At 49.9% G+C, this 22,843-nt stretch overlaps 1 protein-coding gene across 9 annotated transcripts in view; it reads right to left on the bottom strand.

The window, feature by feature from the left end:
* LRWD1 (leucine rich repeats and WD repeat domain containing 1) overlaps window positions 1-22,843 on the bottom strand; it is a 730,516-nt gene that overhangs the window by 40,581 nt on the left and 667,092 nt on the right. For all 9 annotated transcript variants that reach the window (XM_069614964.1, XM_069614960.1, XM_069614967.1 and 6 more), the window contains one exon: window positions 13,212-13,373. In XM_069614964.1, the coding sequence (XP_069471065.1) occupies window positions 13,212-13,373 (162 nt within the window). The remainder of the gene's footprint in view (window positions 1-13,211; window positions 13,374-22,843) is intronic.

Below are 22,843 nucleotides of genomic sequence, written 5' to 3'. Positions count from 1 at the left end.
GCCGGACATAACCCCAGATTTTGATTCTCTGTAGATCTCGTGTTTGGATATGGGTCTCTGGCATGGTGACTATATGTGGTTTCTCCTTACGTATGAATTGCTCCACCCTCTTCCTTATAACTGGGGAGTTAAGCCCATTCCCGTTCAGGGATAGTATCTTCAAGTGATCCATATTATTTAAAGATACAAGTTTATAGAAACTAGGTTAACCGCAGTATGCCTCTGCTTTCTTGGGGAACCCGATACCTTTTGTAGGATATGCGACTCAAACTGATCCCTCTCCCCTTCTGCTCCCGATAGCCCTCTCTCCCTCCCCCCTAAAAACTCAAATAACCCCCTGGGTGGGCCCAGCTGGCAACGTGCCTCCCTCATCACAAAAAGACGAGAGCTGGGCCCCAAGAGTAACCCAGTAATTACCAACGCGGGACCTCCCAATCCCAAGATGCTCTCCCCCTTCCTCTCCCTCCCTGAACTTTTATAGCTGCTTTTACAATCCAGAACCTGCAGCTCAGATTCATGCAATAGATGCCCTCCCCGGACTTGCTCAATTTGTCTTCTATGGGTTCTGGATTCCAGTGTCGGCTGGAGCGTAAGGAGAGGCAGGCTGGCAATAGGAACAGCTCCCTCCCTCTGAACTGCGACCGGCCATCTGGGCGGTCTGTTTCTTTGGTCTCTTGCGTTTGACCGTAGACCACTCCCATGGTTTAGACAAGCTACAGTGGCCGAAAGGGTCAGGCGAGCCGGCCAAAGATTTCTCCTCAATGCCCAATAAGCCCAGGCCCTGGTCACAGGATGTGATCTTATGCTGCTTTCCCTGCCACATGAAGGATAAAGCAAAGGGATGGGACCATCTGTACCTAACCTATTTCGCGCAGGAATTTCAGGACTGGGAGCATCCGCCTCCTTTTGTTGAGGGTTATTTGGGACAGATCCCGATACAAAAAGATCTCAGCACCATTACAATATATATGACCGGCCTCCCTCGCCTTTCCAAGAATCCTTTCTTTTGTCGTAAAGTTGTGGAAAGCCACTAGAACATCCCTAGGTCTAGTGCCCGGCTCCGCGCGGGGAGGGGCCCACCCTGTGAATCCTGTCGAACTGAAGGTCTGTAGTCATGTCCACATCAAGGAGGTCTCTAAAGATGGTCTTAAGGGTCTGAGCCAAATCTTGGGCCTGAACGGATTCCGGCAACGCTTTAACTCGTATGTTGATTCTTCTAGCGCGGTTCTCTAGGTCCTCAGCTTGCAGTTCCAAATTCTGGGTAGCCTGTGCCAGTGTTTCCAGAAGATTGTCAACTTTCCTTGCATCTTCAGTTAGGTCCTGAATGGCCCTTTCGTTAGTGTCCACTTGTTCCTCAATCTTGTGGATATCTCGCTTTATATCTTTTAGCCCCTCGGCCAGATCCCCCCTCAGAATATCGATCTGCTTCTGACTAGCCGATGTGATTTTGTCCACCATCTCTCCGAGGAATTGTCAAAGCGCTGTATAGGTAACCGGTCCATCTTGATGGTCTGGATAGGATTCCTCATTTTGAACATCTGACCCATCACGCACTGGATAGTCCCTTTGACGTTCGGTTTCTGGGGCATGGTCTTTGGCCCAGAACTTAGCAAGGGAGTTCTCTCGGTTCTTCCCAGCGCCCTTGGAGGCCGAGGGGGGGCTCTCTAGCTCTGTTCCTGGACATGACGGGGCACAGGTCTTGACTTCCGTCTCAAAAAGTTGGCGTGGGCCAGCAAAGCCAGGATAGGGATCTATACACGTCCACAGGCAGCCACCCCCGTCGCGATCAAACAACAAACACTGCTCCTCCACTCAGGATCCCTGAAGGGTCAGGCGTCTCTTCGTTACTCTAAGAATGGTATATGAGGGGGACAGAAGGGCACCCGCCCACCGCTTAACCTTGTTAAGTCGAAAAGGGCCTCAGTGGGAGGAACACAACAAAGCCTTTATACCTGGGGTATGCTGGGCTTCTTCGGTGCCCGCAGGACCTTCAAGGCTACGGATCCCTTGCTTACACACTCCGTCCGTTTCCCCCCCCCACCCCCAATCATCGACCAGGATCAGCAACCACTCTAGTGGGCTTTTCAGGGGACAGTCATGGTTATCTCAATGGGCGTAACGTTTCAATCTTACAACTTAGCCGCCGCCGCACAGGTTAATCTCACCTTCACAAAGTCGCACGGGGCTCCCCTGTCACCCCCAGAGCCGACTCCACAGCGGAGCTCCTCCTCCACCAGTGCTGCCCGATCCAGGACACCGCAGCTGCCCAACAGGATGATAATGCCGGCCCGCTGAAGTCCCAAAGACCACTTTATTGGGGTGTTCCCGGCGAAGATTTGCGGACAATGTTCCAGGTTAAGGTCGTTGAGCAAGGAAGTCGCCACCCAAGGAGGCAGTCAAGAAGGACCAAACCCAGTGTAGGCGCAGGAGCGTGGTCAGAAGCTCCGAGATCACAGTGCATATTAGGCAGCAGCCATCATGGGCTCAACCTCAGTTCGTAGGCAGGATAAAGTATTGCAGCTCCTCCCAGAGGATCGCTCCTGAACAGAGAGCCGCCGCGTTCCTCCCACGGGGCTCTAGGGCTGCGGCAGTCTTCTCGTGTTGCTCTGGTCCTCCTCCCATGAGACCGGTATGTTATGTTACGCCTCCCAGGATCCGGGGGGGGGGGCTGTAAACGCACTGGAGCAGCGCGCCCAGATGATCCCGAATACAGGGCGCGCTGTCGTCAGGAGCGCTCCCGGATTTCCCGAGCTCTGAGGGGCAGGCGCCGGACGCCGCAAGTATCGCGTTGGGCAGCAGTTCTCCGATCTGCCTGCCGCTGGTAGGCGGGTCTCAGCGGCACCCCCAACGGGGATCAAGCACGATAGATGAGTCGGGAGGAACTGTCTGCACCACTCTCACAGTCCACGCCAGCAGGGCTTGTCTACACACTCCCCACAGGGCCATCTCATCAGAGGTAGAATCGCACCTAGACGACTCAGGCGGTCATCCAGGAGCCCCGTTAAGGTACTGGCCGCGTCTCACTCACAAGACCGAAGATAGTGTTGTCCGTTCGCCAGTACTCCGCCACCATTCCGAATGTCTCCTCGCACAGCCCTGGTTGTCTAGGGTCGTTCCGGTGTCAGCACCTATGTTAAGCGGGAGCCAGGGAGGGCTAAATATGCTTTATATGCCGTTCCAGGTGCTATGTAGGATGGGAGCTCGGGAGCCGCAGTGCTCAGCGACAGACGGCCATCTTGGAATCGACCCAAACCTCTGAACTTTAACAACGGACTCTGAAGAAGCCACAAGGCAAAAAAAGTTTGACCTTTGAGAACTCCATAAAGAAAAGTATTTGTGTTATCGAACAATTTACCAAACCGTTACTTTGTCACCATCGTTTAGTCACTCATAACAGTGACCTGATTTGGAACTCGGACTGTTTATTATTCCAACTCCAATGTTGGCTTATTTAAGGGAAGATCCAAGTCAAAATATAAGTTAATGTTGCCTATGACAAAGTTATAGCGTTAAAAGTTAAGGTGTGAATGAAAACATTTGGCTAATCGTGTGGGGGAGGGTGACGAGAGTTTACAAATGGTTTTAGAAGAAAAAAAAGAAAAAAGACATGCACCTTATTTTTCCAGAAGCATGTCCATTAGGTTTTTTCGTCCTTACTTGGTTTGAAAATGTCAGAATCGGAGTCTCCCTGGCTCAGGCACACAGAAATCCATCTAGACGAGCGAGGTTGCAGAACGTTTCTAAAAAAGGATGCAAACACGGCTTATATTTACTCCACTATGGATTTCAGAACTTCAATAGCTGTGATAGGGTTTAGTGAGTAGGAAAGCCAGCCAATTTGCCAAGGCCACACACAATCTGTAGTCCGCAGTTTGCTAGGCTATTGGAAATCTGAAATGCTTTCGTGATCCCGTCAACCCCATGTTAAACATTCTTCCAGGCATCTACCAAACGGTTTTGGAACTAGTGCGGCCACAATGACAAAGCTGTTGTATAGCGAGTTTATGGTAACCCTATACAGGAGAACACGGCATGTTCCAGCATAATAATCTGATAAATGCAATAAGGGTGCCTTAAACTACTCTGCTCCCAACGCTTTAAAAAAAATACTATAATTTCATAAAACAAATCCATACGTAGTTTACAAAACAAACCCTGTATACATATAGACGGACATGCATTACAAATATTTGACACAATTCGTCATAATCTTCCATGCTTGCTTTAAAACTATGGCCATATTTACACTATTCCACTAAATCATCAGCCATGTAGTGCAAAACACCCATAGTTTCAACACAAGTGGAGATATTGCTCGTTGGTCACACTGGAAGAAGGCATTGCCTACTGGATATCTCTTACAGGGGACATAATATCATAACGTGCATTAAATTCTCCAAACACATAGGGCATTTTGGGCACATCGTGGCACCATCGTCACACTGGTTGGCTGCAACCGTAGCAAGTGGTAAAGTGCCCAATTTCATTTTTGTAAGAAGTGCCTTGCCAAAAGCCAAGCAGCTCTAGCGCTTCTTTTAAAAGAAAATATGGCTGTGATTGGTAATTCAAGATCACTGCTCGCAATCCACACCTAGCATTATGACTTTTCAGCTATGTAAACCTCCATCTCTGGAATGCGATAGCGCATACACACCAATGAATATCAAAGTGGCAGGCACAACCTTCACAGTGACAACTTCCAACTTTGCAAATCGAATAAAAAGAATTTGCCAGATCTAAAAAATCAGGCAAAACCATTCTACTCCTGGTCAGCTTGGAACAGGTATTGGACCTTTAGGACCCTCTAAAATAAACATTTGAGTAAACCAACAGGCCCGCACTCCAAAAAGGAAAGACTATCTTACAACGAAAAAAGCTACACAGACCTTAACGGCCACCCCATTTGGAGTATGAAATACTGAAAGGACCTGGAACGATCAGATTCAGGGAGGAGCACGTTTTAATGAGCACCAATCACCTGGGGAATGGAATGCACCTCTTAAGAAAAAAAAACTATGTACAGGTGAAAAATGTCAGTACCCATCCTATTGGACCGATTACCTGTATACGACACATTGGACCACAATATCCTCCCACCACAGCCTTATATATTCCAGGGAATCGGTGCAACTGCTCTAAATTAGCATACATTCTTTCAACAGCAATGCAAATCACAAGTAAAACCAGGACCTACATTCCACCAACCAAACAATCTCATGATGAGGAACACCAGGATTCCTCTCGCCAGGAGTGTTTCATATATAAAAAGCCTAGCATTAATAATCAAATCCTATACAGAATTCTTACAACTTTATGTTGATGATGCATAAATTACATTCAAGTTGTGCAACATACTAGACTACCTCAAAAGTACCAAAGCATGGATGATCAATAAGATTATGCCTCAATGGCTAAAGCAAAAAATATAAGAAATACGGATCGCAGGTCAATCCACACCCAGAACATGACATTTTACATGTCCCAAATCATTAAGGATACTATTCAATGTCATCTTAGACTCCCACCCAATTTATGGACCACAAATCAGTGCCTCAACAGAGAAAGTGCACTGTCAACTGCACTTGTTAGTATGCTTCTTCACCACAGTAGACCTCAGCATCGTTAATTAATGAGAACTCCTACAAATATATTTAGCTCTTCTGCAAATGTATTTGCTTGCCTCTCATAGAATGATACATGACAACTGGCAGTATTGTAAAGCAGAGGAGCCAGAATGGTACTAGGACCAAACAGTAGTGACCATATCAGTACAGCTCCCGGATTACTGCATCGGCTGCCCACAGAATAAAAGGATAGCTTTTGTCACCGAAAATCACTAAAGTCTTAAAGACAATTAAAAGGTATTTTCTTTGTGGGACCTAGGGCTGTGCGACCCATCATTCTTGTTAACCCCTCCTCCCCAGCCCAGGCATCCATAAACCCTGGTTAGTGCTACCAAATATTGGCACTTCCTGTCTAAACACTGTCTTATGCTAAGGAGGTTTCATTAAATGGCAGCTAGCTAAGCTCCCTTAGGGACTTCCTAACTCTCCCCACTCTATCCAAAGGTTAGGGTTTAAATGGGAGTCGGGATATCGCTTTGCACTAGTTTGAGTCAGGCTACCCTTGCATGTCCACTCACCTTTTTCCTATTCTGGCCACTTCCCAGTCACTCCTCCCTCCTTTCTGATATTGCCTCAATGTTTCACTCCTACTGTTCTTGCCTGCACCCTTTGGAGGTTACCACTCCTCCCACGCCACTACTCTTCTCACCCCCTCCCACTACTACTCTCCTCCACCACACTCCTACACTCCCATCCAATTAATACTCTTCCCCCCCACCTCCTTCCTCCCATCAACTACTCAAACATCCTCCTTTCACTCTGGACCATTCAATTGACTCCTTACACTACCCTCTATACTCATTTGCCACTCAAACTGCAGAAACACTTCCACCCCTAAGCCAAAACCTCACCTACTCCATGATTCTCCTCCACATGCCGCCGCTCCCTCCTGGTTTCTTGGTACCTCCACCTTCGACCACCCCCGAAAAACCCACTCTATTTTTCCTCCTTAAATTTCCCAACCCGTATTAGGACTGGACAGCTTTACCTGGCCAATCTGGCTCGGTCCTTCCCATGCGGGGTGTAAAAACGTATCACTTTCTCCACGTGCGCTCACCACACAGAATGGCGGCATAGGCAGTTCACTCTACCAGATCGTTTTTTTAAAGACACGTTCTCGTGTGGTAACCTGTTAAGTTTGGTTGACTATAGGTCCTTCCCATCTCCCCCCACCCAGTTTGGTCACTGGTGGTCTAGAGGACCTGTGATTTCATGAATGGGATCGCAGGCACAGGACTCAATTTCTTGCTTGGTCTTTGCTGATGGATTTCTGTACCAGGATGGTCTCTGCAAATGAGGAGAGACCATAGCCAGTATTTGACACTGGAGGTAAGACTGGAGATAAGGGTCTGCAAACAAACGTGCTGGCATGGGGCGGGGTGTACTAACAGGCTAACAGGAATTGGGGCCCTCTGCTGCCACTGTATACCTCAGGGGAAGGAATGGTTCTGGACTGCTCCCTGACTGAGAATAAAAGGTACCATCTCCGACTCCACATCGCAAACAAAGCGGGCTGGCAGCCCGACCCCATCAAAACAGTGATACCCCACGGTAATACACTATGCAGAATTTAGAACTGCATTAGGCGTAGCCTTGAAGAGATTGAGATCTCGAAGGAGAATATCAATGCCACCACCCAATCCTCTGGGTCAATAGATCCCACCTCCACTTTCAATATTGCTTCGAGACCCGACAATTCTGGGGTTGCAAAAGCTATCATTTGGTACAATGTAGAAGTAACTTTGGTGCTTAAGTGCTCCAACAGGACATTTTGTTCCAGCGGGTAGCATGGTGGTACCTCAGACATATGGGGAAGGTGTTTATGAAGTGCACAAGCGATTTCTAAAGAGTGGTAGCGTTCTGTGCTTGACAAACCAAATTTCTCCCGCAGGTCAGCAAAAGAAGAGTCCCCCCCCAGCCCACTTCCCACACTTCAACTATGTCGCCAGTGGTATTGAATTGATACTTACCACCATCCATGCTTGCAACAGTGGGAGTTTATTTACTTCCGGTAAACTACCATTTCCCCATAGGGGGTGCGCTAGAGTTAATTTCTTATCCCAGCCAATATGCTTATGGACCGCCTCGATACCTGTACCGTGTGCAATGTCAGATGGGGAGGGAGCTTGCTGCATTCCCTGATACAAGCACCCAAGTAGTGCCGTACTTTGGACACCCATCTCCTCTGCTGTAATATGAGGCAGATTCCGATCACTGTGCATCACATCATTAATCACTGCCATTTGTCTGGCCCAATAGTAGGATTTAATATGCAGCAAGACCTTCCGGCCCACCCAAACCGACCGCTGCAATGTCACTAATGCAATTCGTGGTTGTCCACCGCTCCACAGAAGATCCATGAAATTGAGGTCTATCTTGTGGAATTCGAGATCAGGGATCCACAAGGGGGGGGGGGTTATGTACAATATATAGCAAGTAAGGTAGGGTAATCATCTTAAAAAAAGCAGCTCTGCCAAAAAAAGGTTACGGAGTGCCTTCCATTGTTTAACATGGTTGTAAAAGCGATGAGTGACAGGATTCAAGTTGTGAGTGAGGTATCTGGAGAGGTCTGCCTCGACCTGTAAGCCCAAATATCGGAAATGTTCATTTTCAAACAGGGATGGGCAATTGAGGGTGGCAGGGATTTCCCCCCCCCCCCTCGATGGACTCGCCAAATGGGCCCCTTGAACCAGGAATAGTATAGAGCTGGGCGCACAGATATATCAATAAATCATCAGCGTATAGTGAAACCTTGTCTTCACCTCCCACTGGCCAGCAAAAGCCAATCCACAATGTATCCTGCCGAAGAAGTGCAGCAAGGGGTTCTATGGCAATCGTAAACAACGAGGAAACGGGACATTCTTGCCATGTTCCCCGTCTCAGTGGGAAAGTCAGAGAGCATGCCGGTCACCCTAACCTCTGCCAGGGGAGAATTGTACAATAAGCAGACCCAGTCAAGGAAGCCAGCCCGAACCCTATCTCACCCTTAATATCCTACACACTGTCCCAGATAACCGAATCAAACGCCTTCTCGAAGTCTATTGCCAAGAGCGCAAGTGGTTCCCTGATGACTGGGGCGTGCTCTACCATTAAGTGTAATTGATGGATGTTCATACGTGTCGATTTGCCCGGCATGAAGCCACACTGATCCGGGTGAATTAAGGTTGATATTCCGCAAGCAATTGGTTTGCAAGCACCTTAGCCAGAATTTTAGCTTCTCAGTCAAATAAATTGCTCTATAGGATTCACAAAGTTCAGGAGGCTTCGCTGGTTTCTGGAGAACCACAAAACTGGCCTTATGCAGGTCTGGAGGGAGAACACCTTGTTTCTTGCAGTGGTTGAACATATTATACATAGGGTTAACCACCCCCTCCCCGATCCTTTTGCAGGTTTCAACCAGGAACCAGTTTGGCGTTTTCCTTGAGTGTGGTTGGGAGATTGCCTCTGTGATCTTGTTTTCCATTATGTCAGCGTCTAGCTGCAGTTGTTGGGTTTCTGACAGACGGGTAAGTGCAATGTTGGTTAACAGTGCTGTGCTCGCTGGTACCTCCGGGCTCCCATAAAGTGTAGCACAGTATGCACAAAGGCCTCAGCTATTTCATAATCTGTTCTTACAAACCCACTTTGCTTGCCCCCAACTCCCAGACATGGCTGTGCCCCTTGTCCGTTTTTTCAAACCACGCCAATATTTTACTGGCCTGATCACCCAACTTGTAGACATGGCGGCGCATCTGAAATGGGCCTGCTTGGCGTCATCCATTGAGACATTCCGCAGCATCTCTTTGGCCGTAAGAGACCGGTGTGAATTGGGTGAGCCCGAAAGTAAGTACTCTCCTACCCTCCTGTTCACTTCCGTATCCGCCTCGGCTATGCGCTGGAGGTGGGCCTTCTACTTGGCCGTGATCCGGGAGAACATTTCCCCTCAAAGTACTGCCTTACATGCCTCCCACAGGGTCCCCGGGTCCTCCTCCGTACCGCTATTAATGTCAAAGTAGTTGTGGTTTTGGCTTGGATTTGATCTATGAAGTCAGGGAATCCCAAATAGTAACTATTCAAGCGCCAAGAGAGGGTCGTATTAGCCCTGTGTGTTTGAATCTCGACTATCAGCCAGGAGTCTTCCAAAATCAGGTGGGTGAAGTAATTGGCCGAGGTTGCTCTATATGTGTCCTGTCGCGGGAGGAAAAAAGAATCCTACTGCGACAGAGACGCATGTACCCCTGAGTGGAACGAGTACCAACATTCCTCCGGATGCAGGTCTCGCGAAACATCACTTAGCCCCATAGAGAACGCAGAGGCCGCAAGTTTACTGGAAGTGTTGGGGTTCCTGCCTCGGAAATGTGTGCGGTCTAGGGTTACGTCCATAACATCATTAAAGTCACCCCCGAGAATTCACAGGTCAGGTTTGTGGTCTACAATCACGGCCTGGATATCATTTAGCATGTCTAGTATCCCAACAGTCTCGCCCCACAGTTTGCCAACCAAGACAAATCTACCGCTTCTGTCTGCACCTGTAGTAGCTTAAGGGGGGAGGTGTTTATGAAGCAGTATCAAGACTCTCCTTGCCATGGAAAATACAGAGTGCAGTGCAGTTCTGTAGTTTGTTTTTCGGAACAGCGTACATGTTGTCCCAGCTAAATGTGGTTCAGTGGGAAGGGCCATGACATGGGAATATCTGTTTAAAAACTGTAACTAGTCGCCTTATGATGCCAGCGCCCAGATCGTTGACATTCCATGTGAGGAGTTTAAGAGAGCTCACCCTATTTCCAGCCATTCCACAGCATGGGGGACGGGTGGGGTAGTTTGTACAAGTGTGGCGATTCGGTCCATAATTTGGAGCGTCCCAGAGTGCATATTGACAGATGTAACTACACGTGTGGGTCCGATACAAACCCATACAAACACTCTCTGAACTCCCCCACCCCATACTCTGCCCCAACACGAAATAACTGTGGCGAAGAAAGACTCCAAAACAAGGACAAAAACAGGGTCTGCCCAAACGGCACAAACCCAAAAAATGAAGCGTCGATAGGGTTATTTTTGTAACTGCAGTCGTGAGCCTCCCATCATAATTAGTGGCCGCCAATGATCAGTTCCCCGTGGTAGTCCTATCCAGATGGGAATCGCGACCGTCCGACCTCCTCCATCCATCCATTGTCCACCCTGTCATTCTCTGTCATTGCAGGCGCAGGTACCAGCTAGTAAATTCGAAATTTCGTTTAGACGTCTGAAGTGAACACAGAATCTACAGCTGTGATCTGGCTCGAGTACGAGCACCACCAGGGAGGACCTTTGCAGCATGGTGGTACCTATGGCTGATTGGTTGTTCACGGTTGCTACTAGGAATGGGAGTGCAGCTGTGATACACAATGGGGATGCTCTGCTCCCACTTCGCTTTTAGCACGAGAAGCCTTTAGTCAGTGATGGAGGTGGTTACATAACAAGCTGTTCTGCCTTCAGTGCCAGCACCCTATTCAGCATCGGATCAGTAGGCTGCGCAGCAGCATCACACAATGCAATAATTGCCATGTGCGAGGCGAGAGGAGTAGTTCAACAAAGCCCCTCCTTTAGGCAGACAGGAGACTGCAAGTGACATACACAAGGAGAGAAAGTAGGCTGCAATCGCCCACTTCCGATGCACACACACAGCAGAAGGCATGCTCTTTATGAAAACACCAGTACATGATTTCACATGTGGGCAACAGATCTAAATATAAAAAAGGTATTTTGCACTCTCGAACCCCATGCACAGACCTGTGCTCTGGCACGCGCTAATCGGAAAATCCAGCTTTGAAGTTTATTACCCGTTGGCCGTGGTTGGTAGTGGGGGCATCCAACATAGGCTTAGCCCTAGGACTGCACCAAGATATCTGGAAACTACGCTTGACCATCGGAGGAAGGCCTGTGCAGTGCACCACTGAAAGTTTCTCATGTTGGTCGTCAGCTGGCCTAGGGGGCGTCCAGCGCAATCGTCCAGACACATGACAGTAATAAACACAGACAAAAATAAAGGACAGAACAATTTTTACTATGTCTATTTGAGTGCAATCAGGTTGCAGATAAAATGTTGACTTGACAGAGCAGTTTGAGATGGAGAGAACACCATCTCAAAATGTGCTTTAATGCCACCATATTTACGTGCATAGGCTCTACATAACTAGTAATTACTTGCAAAGCCCCGGATGTGTACCCTATTGTACGCAGAGAGAATACATCGGAGAGTAAAAGGACGTCCGTCCATCACACAGAAGACTTGACTATGACGATCAGCAACGCATTGTCGTAAAAAACAAAAAAAAGGGTGAAAAATAATAAAATCACAATGTAACAGCACAAAAGTTAACAGTTCACATTACCAAGCAACTTGGAAACAAAACAAGCCTTTTAAAGCCACATTCTGCACATCTCTCACTACTTTAAATAGATGTGCACATTCCTACAAAGTAGCCCCCACTGTAACAGATCTCTCTCCATGATGTACTCATTATGCATGACAGAGCAGTTGATTTTCATCAGAGCCCCTTACATCTTCATAAGCAAGCACATTTTTTTCTAGCAAGACCTCAAAACCCCATAGTTGACAGAAGAGCCATGCATGTAAGCTTAAGTCTGTGGAACCTGCCACTGCAAAAGAAAACAAAACATCTAAAATTCAAAAAGGCCCAAACGACTGAATGGTTCCATAATTAAGGTATTAAAAGAAAAGGAAGACCTCCAATGCATGACAGACTATGCACTCCAATTGTTAAACAGTACAGCCTTAATAGAACTACCAATTCCGCAAGAAAGACCATTTGCTGCAAAATGATTTGGCTACACCCTACCCACAAGTTCGTTCCTACCACTCACCACAAACTGGCCCACTCCCTACTCTAGCCAGCCCCCTCCTTTAAACCCTGACCCCTCAGAAGGGTTTACTATTGCATGTACCATGTTACAAATCAGCCACACAATGTACTTCTCGACTCTCAATTCAGGGGGAAGAGAAGAGATATCTTGTAGGCAGCATTTCTTGAGTCGCAAACAAATACAGTGGTCAAAGTAAAGTCGAATGCATAGAGATCAAATCTTGTTGCAAGCATTACAATCAGAACTAAAGGCTTAATTGATGAAAAAGCTTCCATTTCAGTTACAAAACATATTCTTTATCATCTAAAGGTGAACAAGACTGCTAGAATAACCATGATAACATATAGATGAACATAGTCTAATATCCTGCTTAGGGAGCTACACTGGCATCTTCAATAAGGGCCATTGGATTATTCACATACAGGGCCTCAGCACTTCCAAGGAGTAGCTTGCGCTAAGCCACCAATATCAGTCCGTCTACTCTGGGACACATCTTTGGTGGCGTTATGGAAGAAAAGAGGAGAGAATGTTGTACACATCAATTAGTGAAAGGCCTCATCATAGATATTGGTACCCACTAAAGGTCTACTGAATACCCAAAAGCAATCATAAAGAGACCAATTTCTAAAATGCTTCTCCAATTGCTAGTCTGTCAAAGCCCTGACAGGCCTAAAAGAATGTGCTATATGTGAGCCCTTGCAGAATGCTCCCATATGCACACATGCAATGCAAAATACTCACCAGGACAGCTGCTCAGCATGAGATAGGGGAGTTCGGTGCTTGACCATTGCAACTCGGCCAGAATATGGGCATCTACTTTTTTACCACGCTTGCTCTTCCACAGCTTCAGAGAGTGTCGCCAGCTCCACAGATATATGGATCCCTGCATTGCACTTTTGGAAGCTGCAAAACAAAGATGTGTACATGTATGTATTACCGGTTTGGGTTAGCATTTTCAGATTGCAAAAGAGGAAGCTGTGTGATTCAATGCTGCCAGGCATAGACTTCGCACAAAGCTACCCTATGGCGTGAAGCCTTCTCCCAGGTGCGAGTCTGGAAATGGGACGTCCATTCAATAGCACTCTGACGTTTCACAGACGCATACTTTAATCCTGTACAGATGAAAACTAGTTTGTACTTATTGACTTTGACACAGTGTCAAAACCTTCCCGTTACTCTGGACTCCTCACTGCAACCCCTATTCCCCCTGTCATTGGAGCTCCGAAGAAGCCGATTCTGTATGTAGAACTTTACAGAACACCAAAAATAAACACATCTAATGGAACAATAACCTTTCTGAATAGAAAAAGTAGCAATCTAGATCAAAAGGAATGTGCAAGAAAGGACATTTCACCAAAGTTTACAAGAGCAGTGAGGCGAAGAACGATGCGATGGTAGACAGTGATATTGAAGAAACAATAATTAGAAGATCGCAATAACCAACATGCAATGCCCATGGATGGACTGGAAACTGAAGATATTTTTTTTTAATTGTAGTTTGACATTTTTCACAATATAAGTAAGGACTAGCAGCCTGTATGCATAACAGTCAAGTTTCAGAATTCCTTGATGCAGCTGCATCTAGCCCCAAGAGCGTGGACCAAGCCAGAGGGCCGAATACAGACATTTTAACGGTGCCTAAGATATTGAAGCGCTTGCTAGTCTCATGTTAACTCCCTCCTCCTCCCCAACGGCGGTGCCATGATTAAGCATCGCAGCTTTACTTGTGCATTTCCCCATTTAGATGGCTGTCCACACCCTTTAAACATCTCCCCCTGTGTCCAGGCTGCACTGTAGTGTTCACTGGCGGACTCTTTTACACATGAATGTAACAAGGCTGCTTGCCCTGTTTATTGCAACTAGCACCTCACCCTCAGGTACTACCCTTTCCTGGCTTCTCCACCCTGCAAGACTCAATGGGAGCCACTCCATGTCTATGTGCGCATGCGATTGATTGCATTAGAGCTGCCGTGAGGCTTTCCATTTAGTAGATTTCACAGGCTTTATCTAACCATGCTGACTTCGTGGGGAGGGTGCTACTTTTCCATTGCCTCGTTAAGGACACCTGTCCTGCTGACACCAATTTTCGAGGCATGTGGGGAGCAGTGCATAGTCCATCCCCTACATTCCAAATAGTAATGTGACAGTTCTAGTGATACCCTCTATTGCGTCAACTCAGCCCAACACCTCCTTCCAATAGAATTGTGCCTTTGGACAGCCCCACCATTGATGCCAATAATCACTTAGTGCTGCACATTCCCTCCAGCAATTTGAGCTGACCCTGCTCTAGGGGTGTGAATGGCTGCAGTAGTTGCTCCCTCTAGCGCGTGTCTAACAGCAGGTCATGAAGTTAGAAATACAGGGGCCAGGGTGTCACCCCTACTGTGTCCCCCACCCCTCCAACGCAATGACCAGAAAACAGCTAAAACAGGGTGTGTTTTGATTCTAAGGGGAAGTCCGTTTTGCTGGACCCATAGCCATTGCCCTATTGTGACCAGCGCAAAGACCATTCTCTAATGCAACCCATTGTTTTTCACCATTTTCTTGTATGTGTTCTAGCATTATTAGCAACTGCGCTGCTCTAGTCTATCCATAGGTCCAGGAATCCCAGCCCACCCTTGTCTTTTGGAAGAATATACGTTGTATTTGCAATTCTAGACCTCTGATCTACTCAAAGGAATGAGAGGAGTTCCTTCATCTCTTGATGAAAGACAGCCGGTAACTGGATCCGCAAGGATTGAAACAGGAAAAATCAATCTTGGTATTTAATGCCTTCCTCTCGTATTTGAATGCCTTGCTGCGCTATGATGCACTTGGCCTGGGTGTCAGCCAGTGGCATGGCAGTGGTTTTGTGTAAATTGATATGAAACCCTGAATGTGTGTCATACTCTGCTATGGCTTCCAGAAGGGATGGATGAGTGACGTAAGCCAAGATGTGGTCTGTGAACAAAGAGCTTGTAACCCATCCCAGTCCGCACAAGCCCATGTATGTTGCCACTCTGGCGAATTGCTTGCGCCAGTGGCTCTACAACCAGCACATACAGCAAGGGCGATTATGGGCAGTCATGGCGCGTCTCTCTGCTTATCTGAGGCTATCCCATTGACTACCACTTGGGCCATCATGTTCTTGTACAGCGCATGAGCACCCATAGTCATTGCTCCCCTAAGCCCCACTTGCTAAGGACTGCACCCAGTCAAAAGCCTTTTCGGCATCGATTGATAAGAATCGGCTCTATGTCATCTGCATTAAGGCTGGCAATTAAGACCAGGGTCTTGCAGATATTGTCTGAGCCCTGATGCCCCGTTACATACCCCACTTGTTCATTGTGTACCAACTTGGGAAGAATATTACTCAACCGGGCTGCTTGAACACTTGCATATATTTTTGAGTCTAAGTTGATAAGTGATATTGGGCGGTAGGAGCCGCAGTCCGTCTTGTCCCTCACCTCTTTAGGCAAAACTATGATCCTCGCCTGAGTGAATGACGGTGGTGCATGGTCTGTCTGCAATATGTTAAAAAGCTTTGTGAGAAATGGGGAAAGGGTCGTCCCATATGCCTTGTAAAAGGCTGGGATTTAGCCACCCTGCTCTGGTGCTGAGACAGCTCCAAGCTTCGAAACTGCTTTAAGGACCTCACTGTTGTCAACAGGAGCATTAAGCATTTCGCTCTCTTCTGCTGCAAGTGTCTTGGCACCCGTCCAGTGAGCTACTGCTTGCTAGCATCATCTGGGCTCTCAGTCATGTCCAATGCCCCAAAGACCTGGGCAAAGCGCTGGATTATTTATAACAGGCTGATTAGGAGTTCCCCAGATGTGCCCATGATCTTATTCACCGCTCGGTCCACCCTTTGTGCCCTCAATATGGATGCTAGCATCGTGTGCGCCTTGTCCCCCTTCTAAAAGTACCATTGCTTCAGGTATCGAAGCAGGGTACGGGCCTTCACCAACTCCTTTCAGAGCTCCCTGATCACCACATTGTACTTGGCTAGATCCATCCTTCTATGGAGGGCTGCTTCCTTGGCTCCAATGTCTTTTCAGGGCCAGTTCCCGAAGCCAACAAGCCCCTGTTTTAGCTGCGCCATCCGTGATCAACACCCCTCGGCGGTTGCTTTGGCTGCCTCCCACACTGCTGAGCGAGGTCTCTCCTGTGCCATTGTTCTTGAAGTAATCCCCCATTTCCGCATGGAGCTTTTCCCTAAAGAGGGGGTTTATATAAAGGGTATGATTGCACACCCACCTGTGCCCCATCGGGGTGCTCAGCCAGAGTTCCAACGTGAGGGTGGTCATGTCAAGGTCCGACCAACCGACAATTGTGATCGCTGTGTTTACTATTCTGCACTCTTGCGCTGCCGCGATCAGCATATAGTCGATGCAGGAATAAGTCTGGTGGAGAGTAGAAAGTGTAAGCTTCTGTTGTAGGATGTGTTGCTCGCCATGTGTATCAAATATGCCTTGTGTTAAAGTTCTGTGAGGCTGCCCCTACTTGTGGTGGTAGTGCACCACGCCTTTGTGAACTGCAATCTAATGTGGGATCTGTTATGCTGAGATTGCCCCTGTAGATTAGGACCCCTGCGCCTAATTCCGTCAAGAACTGGAACACTGATTTACAAAACGAGGGTTGCTGCTTATAGGTGCGTATATAGAGCAGAGGGTTACCACTGTTTGCTCAATGGTCTCCTTCCCTGCCAAGTACCACCTTTCTGAGTGGCTATATGTGCTAGTCCCTTTGAAGCCCAACGATGCCCGATATAACATACCTACCCCTGCTTTCTTTGCAGCACTCTAGGCACAAATAGCACGCCGAAAGTCCTTGCCTTTAAGTGCATATTCCTCCCCATTTCTATATTTAGTTTCCTGAATGAATAAGGCATCTAATCGCGATAGGGAGTTTGAATTCCCTTAACAGCATGGTGCGTTTCTGTGGAGAGTTGAGCCCTTTCACGTTTAGTGTCCCACACCTCAGTGTTGCCACTAACTGGCATCTCATTGCGTGCAGTATTCTCTTGCCACCTTCGGTTTGGGGGCTGGACAGCTTAGCGTGCTGTTGGGGTTTGTCCCATAGTGCGCTACCAGGTGTTTTCACGACCCTTCGCTTTTCAGCCACTAGTGCTTCAGTGCTCGGTGAAGACCTCTTGCCTGGCCCGATCGTTGAGCTCTACAACAAACTGCAACTTGTATGGCAACTACTTATGTCAGCTTGGTCCGGTCCCGCCATTCCCCCAAGCTCATGGGCTCAAGTTCCAGCCTTGTGGCCTAGCACTCGTGAACAGTCAAACTAAGGTTCATGAGTGTTGCAATATTTCCTGGCTCCTCATGCTTGGTGCCCCCGGATTGCTTCCTTTGATTCCTGCATATTTCTAATCTCGCAGAGTGCTGAATCCCCATCTTCTGCTCTCAGACGTTGCAAGTTTAGCGGGAATGGACCCCCCCCACCCACCCTCGGTACCTAATGCCCTGATCCTGTAGCCATGCAGTCAGCTGTTTGCAGTCCCGCCTCTTTAGTAGAGGCGTTGCTGACAGGTCCTGTAATATGCAGACACTCAACCCCTTAAAGTCAATTTTTTCTTGTGCTCGTGGGCGGGGGGCTCCCCGACTCTGGGCTGCTCCATGGGTTCAGGGGCCTGGGGCAGTTGGCAGTCCACCTCCTGCTCAGTTGTGCTTCATATAGTGTGGCTCCTGGAGCATAGTGGAAGCGTGATTGATGGTGGCACCCCCTCAGTTCCACATGAATAAATAAGTAAGCTCCTCTCCCCATGGAGGCTCCTTGGTGGTTAGCAGCGATCTTCACTTTACCTCCATTGCACACCCTGCGCTGCCATTGTTGTGTCTGTGTGGGTGGGCGTTGCTGGAGTCAGTGGTTGCATGCAGGCGCCCGCTTCTCAGGGCCCTTGAGCGGGCCACATGTCTGTATTGGGACTCCCTGCAGCCCCCACTCCTACCAACCAGCTAAGCAGACTTGCAGTGTTTGTGGTGAGGGCGTACGTTACCCTGCTGGCTCCCAACGGGCCATGGCGCTGGGCTTCTTGCGTGGCGCGAGTATCCCTGCCTCGAGCAAGCCATCAGCCTTGCTTCAGCAGGCGCTGCCTTTCCCGCTTCTGCCTGGGACTCCTCAGCTTGTGTGTGGCATTGGCGTGGGCAAGCGCAGTCTTTCCCGGGTCTCCCGCAGAGGGACTCCACCGCTCACCTCTTTCTCGCTGGTGGCTTTACTCTGCCGCTTGCCTGTGCTGATTGCGACTCCGGCGGGCGAACGCGCCAGCGAAAGCTGGCATGGCGGGCGCCGCCCCTTAGTGGGGGCGGTACAGGCCGCCCTTCCCCTCCCCCCACGCCTGTAAGGGAAAAATGCGCCAGGGGGGCGGATGATGACGAAAGGCGGGGCCCGCCCCCCGGCAGGGCGCGAAAGCTTCGGGGGCAGGGCGGGAAACCGGGGAGAAGTCGGGCATAAAAGCCCGGACTTGTGTGAGCATTCACACATCCTCCCTCGGTTTCCCGTCTCGCCGGAGCTGCGTTCGTTTTCGCCAGAGCTGCGTTCGTTTTCGCCGGAGCTGCGTTCGTTGTTGGTTTCCAGTTTCCTGCCTCGCCGGATCGGGGTTTTATTCGGCATCCTGCCTCACGCGGAGATCCATATTGCATCCTGCTTCCCGGGCTTCGTTGTCATCGCGGTTGGTTCCAAGCGGGATCCAGGAGTTTAGACATGTGGATTTCTCGGGAGTTCCTGCCGCTGCGGGTTTCGGTTCCAGCCGGGACAATTAAAGGTACGTGGTATGGTTAATGCGGCTCGCGGCTGGTCGATCAATGGCGAGCGCCATGGCGGACGCGGAATGCAAGGCGGTTAGGGGTGTAGTGTGGTAGTGGGGGTGGGGGTAGAGGCGGGGGTGTAGGAGGTCATAAGTAAGGGTGAAAGGGGTATAACCATCGTAGGGTGCGATGCGCGTAAAGAGGGCAGGAGGGTGTCACAACATGTTTTCATGGGAACGGACGAGAGCGCGGACGAGAGCGCGGGGTGGAAGGAGGGTGCACGCATTCGAACGGGATAATAATGTACATGGTGTTTGCTAGGAAGGCGTTTGGTTGGGCGCGATGATGGGGCGTGGGAGGTCGGAGATTAAAGCAATAGGCACAATATAAACAAACCGTTGGTTGTTATGTGGGAGGGGGCAAACCACGGTGAGGGGGACGCATTGGGGGAGCGCAAGATGGCGCCGCAAAGTTTCGCAGGGAACGGTTGGAGACCAAGGTGCGGGGGGAGACAACGCTCGTAGGGTGCGATGCGCGTAAGAGGGCAAGAGGGTGTCCCGATATGTTTTCACGGGAACGGACGAGAGCAGGGGGGGAAGGAGGGGGCACACATTCGAACGGGATATAATTGCATATGGTGGTTGCTATGAAGGCGTTTGGTTGGGCGGGATGATGGGGCGTGGGAGGGGAGATTCAAGGAGTAAGGAATAATATAAACAAACCGCTGTTTGTCCGCGGGGTGGAGGGAGGGTGAACGCATTTGAACGGGGAAACGATGCATATGGTGTTTTGCTTGAAGGGGTTTGGTTGCGCGCGATGATGATGCGTGGGGGGAGGTGGGCAAAAAAAAAAAAAAAAAAAATAGCCCAAACAAGTCGTTTTGTTTGTCGTGGGGGAATGGGCGAATCACGGTTAGGGGGAAACATTGGGGAGTGCAAGAGGGCGCCGCAAGTGTCGGGGGATCGGTAGGGGACTGAGGTGCGGGGGGGATAATGCATATGGGGTTTGGCTATTTCGCTATGAAGGGGTTTTGGTGCGTGTAATGATGGTGCGCGGGTGGTGGGGGTTTAAGAATGCATAGCCCAAATAATCGTTGTTTGTTAGGTGGGGGGCGAACCACGGTGAGGGGGAGGTATTGCATTTGGGGGCGGTTGGGGACCGACGTACGGGGGGAGACATCGCTGTTGGGTAACATGGTGGGCTTGCCGGCCAGGCCGTGGCGCGTGTAATACAGGGTGTTGTTAGGAGAGCGGGTATGGGTGGCCACATGCTGTCACGGAGGACGGGGGCCTGGGGGGTGAGTGGAGGGGTCGAAGTTGGGGAGGTGGCGCCTGCCTGCATGTTTTGACCGGGGGGTGGGCGGTGCTTGCTAGCGCTGGGGGTAGTGACGACGGTTTCCCAGTACACCATTGTGGGTCCAGTGGGGTTTTTTGAGGGCAGGCCAGTCGCGTTAAGTGAAGCTGTGACCGTGGGTCGCATTACATTTCTGGTTTGAATCAATGTGAGGGTTTGTGTAGAGGGGGTACGATGCCGTGCCCACTTTCGGTGCCGTATGGACGGGTACAAGAGAGCATTGAAAAATTTTAGAGAACATGGCTAATTGTGGGATAAGAGGGATATGTATGTGCACACTAGGATGCTCTTGTGGACTGCGAAGGACATGCACGCGGTGGATGGCGGGCCGCACGGAACGATGGTCGGCTGAATGGGGAAGGCTCGGTACGGGTGGTGCCTTGCGATTTGTCGGCTGAATGGGGAAGGCTCGGTATGGGTGGTGCCGTGCGACTTGAGCGTTAGGGGATTTGTTTATCGGGTTATGTTTGGGGGGTGTTGCATTGACTCCAGCAGGCACTGCGGAAGCACCTTCTGCATTCGCATCACTGTATTTAATGGTCACCGGGCTCCTTTGAATGCCCGCCGCGCCGCAGGCTCATACTGAGTGCCGGCGCGGGGGGCGCCATTGCACTCAGCAGTTTCAATGAGATCGGAGCAGTGGTGTTAGTCTGGCGGGCACCGTTGGTTCTTGGTTTCTCCCCTTCCGGCTTTCGGGCCGGCGCCTTTGCCTGGGTGGCCTTCCCCGGGCGGGTGGCTCTGCCGCAAGACTCCGCTGCGGGGGGTTGGTGGCAGGGTTGCTCGTTCGGGGGGGTTGTCCGAGTGGGGGGGTCGGGGAGAGAGTGGGGGGCTCTTGCGGGACCGGGTGTTCGGGGGCTGCCTCATGTGCAGGGAGGCCGCATCACAATAAATGATGCCACTGGCACCGGCGCCTTTGCTTGGATGGCTTTCCCCGGGCGGGTGGCTCTGCCGCCGGACTCCGCTGCGGGGGGGGGGGGTGGCGTGGGTTTCTCATTCGGGGGGGGTTTTCCGGGTGGAGGCGTTGGTTTGGCTCAGGCGGGACCAGGCTTCGGGGCGTAGGCGGGGGGTGGCGTTCGGCGCGGGGTATTATGGGGGGGGGCTGCCTCTCGAGCAGGGGCTATCATGCAGGCTTCTGTGAGTCGTGCACGCAAAGCTGAGTTATAGGACCCGAATTGATGTTGGTTTAACGCAGCCGCCAGTGGCGCAAGCGGAAAGGGCTTGTACTGGTAATGCGGGAGACCTGAGTTCGAGTACTAGGTGCGGAGCATCGCGGGAATGTTGTTTTGTGTTTATTTAAAGGGCGCGCCGCAATTTTGGTTCCGTAAGTGCTGCAGTAATTATTAGCGTCAATTCGGAAGCCACATGGTATCGGGTCTGTTCGGTAGCTGCATGGGTCCTTTCATTGAATAGCAGGGGTAAACAGGAGCCGGTCGATCGCTCTTGATATCCGGGCAGAGCACGCTAACGCAGGTCCAAATTCCAGGGGGGGGGGGCATACGCCGAGCTACATAAATGAGCAATGCGCACCACAAGCAAATACCTGAGGGTTCGTAGCGTCATTCAAATGCCGTATTATCATTAAAGCAGTGGCGTGGTGGACAAATGCTGCGGCGCAGCATGGTAGACCTGGTTCCATATCCTGCCTTCGGGCCCACATCTGTAACGGTGGGTTACATTCCCTGCACTGTTGGCGTGGTGTACAAATGGTGCGGCGCAGCATGGTAGACCTGGGTTCAAATCCTGCCTTCAGGCCCATATCTGTAACGGCCCTGGCCTGATATCGTATTGTTGCACATAGGGGGCAATGATTTGGTGACAAAGGGAAGGAAGGACTTGTCGGAACTATTGCGAAGCCTACTCCAGAGGATGGGGAGTGGGTTCAGGGGAGGCGAGGTGATGTGGTCGGAGATAATCACAAGACAGGAGTGGAAGGGGGCATTGCGCCACGGCGCCATAGAAGAAGCAAGGCGCAAAACAAATAATCGCATGGGCGGTTTTCTGAAAGGCAGAGGGATGGTTTGGATTCGACACCCCCTCATTACGTTAAAAGTACCAGGGTATTTTGAAGGGGACGGGACCCACCTGTCCGAGGTGGGCACGGCTTTGATGTCATTGGAATGGATAATGGCACTTCAAAATGTGGGATGTGTATGAGAGGCCTGAGGAGGGGGGGGCACTTCCAAGGATGTCAGCCATTAAAATACAGGGAGTGCCCTGTGGAAGCAAGCTGGGGGGGGGGGAACTCTCTGCCGCCGGCAGCCAGCAGAGAGTCTTGGAGGAATCACA

The sequence above is a fragment of the Ambystoma mexicanum genome, chromosome 9 (genome assembly GCF_040938575.1).
Source record: "Ambystoma mexicanum isolate Mex_15411 chromosome 9, UKY_AmexF1_1, whole genome shotgun sequence".
NCBI lineage: Eukaryota > Metazoa > Chordata > Amphibia > Caudata > Ambystomatidae > Ambystoma > Ambystoma mexicanum.
The sequence above is the reverse complement of the archived record's forward strand: the minus strand, read 5'-3'. Positions and strand labels throughout refer to the sequence as shown.